Source organism: Salvelinus namaycush, chromosome 3 (genome assembly GCF_016432855.1).
Source record: "Salvelinus namaycush isolate Seneca chromosome 3, SaNama_1.0, whole genome shotgun sequence".
Taxonomy (NCBI): domain Eukaryota; kingdom Metazoa; phylum Chordata; class Actinopteri; order Salmoniformes; family Salmonidae; genus Salvelinus; species Salvelinus namaycush.
The window spans coordinates 48,832,771-48,841,190 of NC_052309.1; the positions used below are offsets into that span (position 1 = coordinate 48,832,771).

General features: G+C 44.2%; 1 protein-coding gene across 2 annotated transcripts in view; it reads left to right on the forward strand.

Annotated features, from left to right (window-relative positions):
- The first annotated feature begins 1,467 nt into the window (after positions 1-1,467).
- The window catches only part of dpysl3 (dihydropyrimidinase like 3), a 31,764-nt gene continuing 24,811 nt past the window's right edge, over positions 1,468-8,420 (forward strand). For both annotated transcript variants that reach the window (XM_038977993.1, XM_038978002.1), the window contains exon 1: positions 1,468-1,613. In XM_038977993.1, coding sequence (XP_038833921.1) covers positions 1,566-1,613 — 48 coding nt within the window. In that variant the 5' untranslated portion in view covers positions 1,468-1,565. The remainder of the gene's footprint in view (positions 1,614-8,420) is intronic.

An 8,420-nucleotide genomic window follows, 5' to 3' on the forward strand; every position in this document is an offset into this window, starting at 1 on the left:
TTTGTTGATGCATTCTCCAGGGATAGTAAATGCTGAAGTAATAACTGGTCTGTCCACATCCATGAAAGGACATGTCAACAGTGTGCTATTAGGAAGCACCTTGTCATTCCTCACTAAATGACTTCCTCCTCGGTTTTCTTGTTTATATTGTACGGATATTTCCTGGACTAATGTACACAGCATCTCTCATTGCCCCTTTTAAACTCATGATAATCAATTGGTACTTTGAGATACATACACCATACAGATGCACGCACGCACGCACGCACGCACGCACGCACGCACGCACGCACGCACGCACGCACGCACGCACACACACACACACACAGACAGGGTTGTTTTTGATTCACAGAACCTCATTATCAGTGCATTAGGGAAGGGGGTCTGCTCTACTGAGGCCCAGACAATAGAGACACATGGCAGGGTGGGGACAGTGACAGGCTCTGTGGGTCCGACAGCTGTTACTCACCAGCAAGCTCCACCCTCTTTGTTCATAATAACAGGAGGTCGACCAGTCTAGCCCAATAATTACCGAGATCATGGACACAGATATCAGCTCTCCCTGAAATACTGCATCTCAATATTTTGTAGCCCATAAAAAATGGAAAAGGGGGAAACGCTAGAGTTGTTGTGCATTTGTACTGTACAACCCTATCATGTTTCCTAGTTATCACATGCCACTGAAGAAACTCATGCATTGCCTTTACAATAAATCATACGTGATTGGTGGGTTGTGGATACTCAGGAAGTCATCTATTCTAGTGTGTATGGATAACCATTTGTATGGTGTCTGAAGGCTAGACCACTCCCAGTAAAATAATATGAATGGTAGGCCTATTTGAGAGCCGTTCTACTTTATTTTGTCTGGGGAAAAAAGATCACTTGACATAAGTCGCTTTACAGTGAAAATACCGACCTCCAATTTAAAAAAAGGTGGATTTGTCACTTGCTGAGCTTAGAAATAGGACTACACAGGGGAAGCGGATAGGACAGCCTGCCCCATCCTTAGCTTCAGTAGCACCCTCCTCCAGCTCATTTGGCACAGTCCCGCTGTAGTCTAACCTGTCAGGCCCACGCCCCTCTTGTCTCAGCTCCACAGAGAATACAGTATATAGGCCTAGTCTACCGCGTGGTACCTACATGCTCTGCCCATTGGCTATCCACGGCCGCACCGGTTCTTATGATCAATTCAGCCGTGAATTAACTAGTGCATTGTTCGCCTGCTGGGATCTATTAGCGCTGCATGCGTAGCATGTTGAACACACCATTGGGTTTACACAACAAAGCTATAAAGTAGCGAGCTCATAGTGGTCGCCAACACCTGCTGTTGAGCGTCCTCTTGTGGAATGATTTGAGCATTGCAGCTTTACAAATTAGACTGTATTGAGGGAGGAGTCCACCGGATGATCAGAGTAGACTTTCTAGCTCACTACGAAGCGCACTTTACATTGCAGAGAGAGGCGACCATTCCCTAGTTTTCCCATCCAGGCTGTAGCCGCAGAAGCATCCAGAGGGGAATATTTCAAGGCTTTGTTCAGAGGTGGAATCAGTTTTCAGTCGCAATCATGTCTGGGCATTCTTATCAAGGCAAAAAGAATATTCCAAAGATCACAGTAAGTAGAAAGTAATATCTGCCTCAATTATTCTTGAAACGTGCATGCTTGATTGTTGCAAATCAGTGCATTGGTTTTGTCTTTCCTTTTTTATGTAACCGCTATTCAGGGCTGTGGCAATAGCAATTCGTGGGCAGATGCATACCGGCTTTTCTCATCAGTGTGGAATATTTTCCTAACCATTATGATAGTCTATTGAACATAGCCGCTGGAAAATGAGATACATTGCTAGGTAGTGCAGAATGAGGTGGCATGATTGGCCACAATAGTGACAGCCCGAGAGACAGAACAAGGCGTTTTCTTAAAGGTAACTTGCATCTTCTTTGTTGAGGGTGGCATGGTACCCGTGCGCAGTGCATGTGGCTCATGTGCAAGATATATAATAAAATAAATAAAATAACCTACATCTTCACACTGGACTGTAATTGTTATAACTTTCGTTTTTTTACTCAATTGTGGCAACTTGAACGATTGAGGAAAGAGAGAAAATGATGTAGGAAATCATATTCTTTTAAAAATAAATAATACATGACATTATCGCGTTTTGTATTCTTTTTTGTATCCTACAGATCCAAATATGTTAAACTCGGCCTCCTATGATAAGAAAAAACGAATACAAAGGAATAAATAAGTTATAACTGTGTGAATCGAGGAAATATATAGCCTATTCGTTTTCATTATTGAACTACTTTAATTATGTATCATAATAAACCACGTTGTACACACCCATTATGTTAAATACATATGTATTTGTCCAGCTGTAGGCAATCTGAGCGTCTGGACTGGTGCAGGGAGAGAGAAAAAATAATCTCCCACGCCCATGTGTGATCAGATGCGATAACCCGCCTGTAAAATGGGTCATTTCGAATTCTGCATCACTAGAACATAATGTAATAGAATTCGCCGGTGCGGTGCGGTGCCTAAAGGGGTTGGGAGTTTAAATCGGTGCAAGCAACGTGGTGGCCGGGATTGATGCTGCTACTGCAGCACAGCTCTGGGTCTGTCTGAAATGGCTGCGTGTTCATTGTTGCAGCTCAGGGTGATGTTCTATTCCAGGAGAGACGCCCTTTGTCTCGTCTGATATCACTGACTGATTGGGGGTGGACGCCGGCTGGCTTGCAGCGGTCCTCTCATATGTAAAGCATCAGGACGCACGATAATGTTTTAGGAACCGTTTGTGCATGTTTTCTATGTGTATATTTTAACATATTTTATTTTGTGTGGGGGCTTTGAACATCTTTGTGTGGCCTGTAAAGGTAATACACCTGCTGCTAAATCTAGGACCTCGGGCTGTACTGGCCCTTGGGGGCACTATTGTATGCTTCATCATCAATTCTACATATCTACTTTCTTGTAGACCTATGACTTTACCCTACTGTATGACTTTACCCAATATGTACAATATTTACCTGACTCCAAAATAATGTGTGATAACACCAACTTGACAGAATGGAGAATCTATTATCCTTTAAACAATTATTAATAGACAGTTCTTTACAGTGTAATTATATGTAGGCTATAGCCTGACAAGCTGAGAAATATATTGTATTGGGAATGATTTTCCTAGTTTATTTCTACCCCCCTTTACATTCCAGCTGTTTCCCTATGTCTGGGAACAGCGGAGGCCATGTCAGATTTCTAGGTGTGGTTATGCTTTTTCCATGTCCTCACAGTAGCCCACTGTAGTGCCGTGCATGTCATCAATAATCCCCCCCAGCTGGAACCTGTATATGTGGGCAGGACTGACAGGCCTTACCCAGAAAAAACACGATTCCCCCTAACCGGCACCTCAAAACAGGGCGCCTCCATCCCCACACTGTCTGCAAAGTGGGCCTGACTGCAATCAAAACATCCTGCTGTGACCACCCAGCTATTGCCATCCACTCTCCATGGTAACCTGCATAGAGACATAGCATGTCGGTTAACCTTGTTTCCCTAGCTCTAGCCTCTTGACATGAGGCCATTTTCCCATTCTGGAAGGAGATGGTGGGCAGGCCCAATCGGAACCAGATTTGAGTGTACTTTGGCCTGTCACAAGATCACACTGCTGGAGACCTGCCTCTGTGATGTGGTGGCTAGGCAATTTATTTCGATTGAAATGTCCTATTGTTTTGACTTTTCCGCAGAAAAAAATGTAGAATGTGCTTTTGAGCGAAAAGTCAATATTTTTGTCACTAAGCAACACAGCTGAGGGAAGCAGAGGCACTGGCTCGCATGCAGCAGGAAGGCTTCCCCCTTCCATTGGTCTCGGCCTGCCTGCCTGCCTGCCTGCCTGCCTGCCTGCCTGCCTGCCTGCCTGCCTGCCTGCCTGCCTGCCTGCCTGCCTGCCTGCCTGCCTGCCCGCCTCACAGATAAGGGTCTCACAGTTAATGGACGCCTCTGTAATATCCTCTTGGCTCTGTGTGTTTTGGCTGCTGTGTTTTCCCTGTTAGCAACAACACATGGCAGCACTGTTCCCAGTCAAACTCTGCAGATGTCCACAAGGAACTGGCCTGTTGCAAATGCCTCTCTGACGGTTATGTGTGCTCGTCTCAATTTGGTCAGAGTGGAAAAAACCTTCACAAACCTACACAATGCAGCATACAGTCCTTCATTTACACTATCTTTAGTATTTTCTGGCTTGTATATTAGTGAAAGGGACAGTTCCCTTTAGGAAGCTCCATAGTTGTATTAGTGTTCTGGGTACTAGCATGACAATGACATGAATGTCATCGAAGAGTCGTGTTCAGAAAGCTTTCACCCGAATATTGGCTTCTTCTTTGCCTACAGTCGACTGACATTTGGAAAAACGGACCTTGCCACGATACGATACAGCTTGGAACATGGTCAAGAGCAGTATTTCCCATTCCAGGCCCTGGCGACCCGAAGGAATGCACTTTATTTTTTCTCCCCCGAGCACACAATTGATTCAACTAATCAACTCATTAGCAAGCCTTTGATGAGTGTAATCAGGTGTGTTAGTTAGTGCTAGTGCAAAAAAAAATGCGTACCCCGTTTGGTCCCCAGGGCCAGGATTGGGAAACACTGGTCAAGATGATGACTCAATACAACTTCATCCCTTTTGACCTCGTCATCATTTCTGAAGTTCGATGTAAATTCAACCTTGTGTACAAGGACTTATATGGGTTGTTCTCAATGTCAAATCGCAGCAAACCCCTGTTCACTTAGGCCTTTTTGACCTCAGGAGGAGATTTTATCACGAGCATGTCTCACGATCCTAATCCTCCGATTGTTCCACATTGTGTAAGCTTTAAACTATTAATGAAATCCTGTGATCTGTAACATGCCGACAACAACCACCCCACCCCGCCCCACACACACGCACGCACGCACGCACGCACGCACGCACGCACGCACGCACAGTATCTGTCTGTGTGCCACGCCAGGCCAGTGCAGTGGATGGGCTCTACATAGAGGCTGTATGTGTCCCAAACCTCACCCTATTCCTTATAAGCACTGACCAAGGCCTTTTATCCAGTGCCATTTGGGACGCAAACATAGACACACTACCCATTAAGGTCTTTTTGTTCTCCTTTACTGTAACTGGCTGCAGCCTGGTTGATTGACAGGCGGGGGTAGGCCCAATGGCACATGACCTAGTCAAGGTCAGCCTAAGTGATCGGGCGGGGCTTTGACGTCGACCAAAGTGGACAGCACTAGACCAAGTGCACGACACACACTCATCCCAGTTACCCGTCGAAGGCAAAATGATACGTTTGAGATGATGTGTAGCCTACGTTAAAGTGAACATTTGAACTGGAAGAAACGTTAACGCACAAAGAGTCAGTGAGGAAGATACTGTTATGCCAGAAATGTCCTTAGATATAGTATGGATATAGTTTTCTCTCTGATTTCCGTGGAACTTTTTTCATAGACTGGGATTTTAGTAGCACTGTAATGATACAGTGAGCACACAGGTGTGTGTGATTTTCATATCAGTTGGTTCCATCGCTATCCTCAAGCTCTGCATGGCTTGTGGTTGCACTGATGGGACTCTCCACAGGTGGCGGTTTGACTTGTTTATGAGTAAGTTTAACAGTGAACAATATTTTACAGTTCCTGTCGTGACCCATCTGCAAATCCACCATTATAGACCAATGGTGTGCAGTCACACCTCAAGGATTTTGGCTGGTCTCATATGAACACCACTGCAACTATGGGATTCTGTCAAAGCGTTTAACCACCGCAGATTGCCTGTATCGTTTAACTCTTTTAATTGCTGTCATATTTATGTTGTAAGAAAGGTTGGGGAATGTCTTGCAAAAACAAAGACTATCTTTCTTTTCCCTCATTCTTTTCAGTGGGATTTCTACAGAGTTATGCATTTGAGGGTTGGGGTTTCATACTGAGCCCAGGGAAATCACTGGATTCTCTGATCATTATAATCACTTAGGAGATACCCTTGTTTACACAGCGGAGACCACTGGTCTATGAACATTTCAGTGCATTCAGTCATTTCCAGCCACAGCAAGGTTCCACCACATAAAAACACGAATGTTCACAAAATCGCAACCCTGATGAAAATTACCTCCAAAACGTTTTACTTTCTCTCATTTATTTATATTATTATTATTATTATTATTATTATTTTATATAGGAACTTATTCTGCTCCATTAATCTACTGAAGCATTGAGATGGTGGACAAAGGCCTATATATGTAGGATCTTACTTTGAGCCAGTTTGCTACAGCAGGAAAATAATCCTGCAGCAACAGAAAATGTGAATTATTATGTGAAGTATAATGGACATTTTTGAAAGGGTTTACCATAAAACTTCAATTAATAGCCTAGACGTTTATTTGATTAAATCACTGAACACAACAGGCGCTTGTTAGAGACAGGCTTCTATTTGAGTCAGGTGTCTATTTCCTTAATGCACAGCTTTTTCTCATTTGCATAGTTAATTGTTTTATTCCAGCATTCACTTCCAGAATTTTAATCAGTTAATAATTTCCTGCACTGTGTTATGTTTCTTTTTTTTTTAGTTTGCCTCTATTTCGATTTTTTTTAAACTTTTCCTTGACAATAATTATTCTCCTCTTTGACTGTGCATTTTCGGCGGTTCTTACTTTCGCCACTATAGGGGTATCGGCAGATTTCCAGGGTCAGTACTCCCGAAGTTATTGACTATTTTTGCGATTGCCAGTTAGCTAGTAGTTCTCAGCTGTAGGCAGCCAATGGCCAGCAGTTTCTTACTGGCAATAAAAAAAAAATGGATGATGGCCATAATTTTTTAGAGTCATTACTGAATTATTGAATCTCACATTAAACCTCGTAAACAATTCATGGTAATTCATGGTAACCTCGTAAACAATTCATTTAGACCCGGCATTTATTTGAAACAGGCATTTACTTGCTGAAATGTGTGTTGTTGCCTGGCTATTAAAAAGGGACTGGCAGCTATTTGAGACGGCGTTGGTTGACATTTTTCGTAAGGGGAAATCAAGTCTAAAATGTCTAAGTGGAAGTTACGATCTTCAGAAGCCTTTTTGCAACCTCAAATACACGACACATTTTACATTTCCTGCAACTTCTCCTGCAACAGGGTGATCAAATTAAGATCCAACATCTGTCGCTTGTGAAATCTGACACGAAGCCCTATTGCTTGGGGCCTATTGCTGGGCCTGTGAGTGGAAGGGCTGAGCTTAGCATGTAGCTAAGTGAGACCGTTAGAGGTTTTGGCCACAGGATCTCAAATTATTATGTATGATTGAAGAAGCAATAAATGAAGTAATATATCTGTATAATATTTTGGCAGTGTGGTCATACAGATGCTGGTATAAGTACAGCAGAAGAGTAGGATGACGGTTAGTCAGATATGATGAAAGTGAGGATTCAGTTTTGATCCTGGCTCTGATTGGTGATGACAGGACTGAGGCCTGAGGTACAGAGTGACAGATGGGGGCGGGTGTTCAGGCACACAATCTGCAGTCAGGCCCGGGGCATGTGGGTATGTCTTTACTGCAACACAGTCTAGCCCAGGTACCTATGCAGCACAGTAGACCATCTAGATCAGGCCTGGGCAACTCCAGTCCTCGGGGGCCTGATCGGTGTCACACTTTTGCCCCAGTCCCAGCTAACACACCTCCAATAATCAACTAATCATCATCTTCAGTTTAGAATGCAATTAGTTTAAATCAGCTGTGTTTGTTAGGGATGTGGGGAAAGTGTGACACCAATCAGGCCCCCGAGGACTGGAGTTGCCCAGGCCTGGTCTAGACCATCCATCAAACACCATATAGGGATAATTTAAGGGAGATGACGTCCTCATGATCTTTGGACTGGTGTTAGATACATTCACTTCCCTTGGGTCACTGAACCATCACCCCTTAGCTAGCCACGATATCCAGCCTTTCCCCCCTCAGGGGCTAGCCAGCTGCGTTGTGTGAGAAATTGGGAATATCGTTACGCAATACCATCTGCTTATGTACTAGCAATCTGAAACATACTCAGTTCCAAAACCCCTGAAGGTAGTGGTGTGGTATAGATTAGTGGGGCTGTGCAGTGTGTAGGTGGTGGGGGGCCATTCTGTAAGTAACCCTGTATACAGTATACGTGCTCTCTTTCCGTCTGCCTCTGTGCTGTACACTGTGTGCTGCCTGTTCCAGGCGGAGTGGGGCGACCTGTGTGGCTCAGAAGACTCTCTCTCCCTCCCGTCCCTACTACATTGTCTGGAAGACTAGCCAGTGTTTGGTGTGAGCTGTGCAGGTGTCGGGGATACATCACTAAGGCTACGTGTATACAGTAGAGTATGGCTTCAATTAAAGCCGTAGGGAGGGGTGGGGTTACTATCTTGGCTCCGCAGCC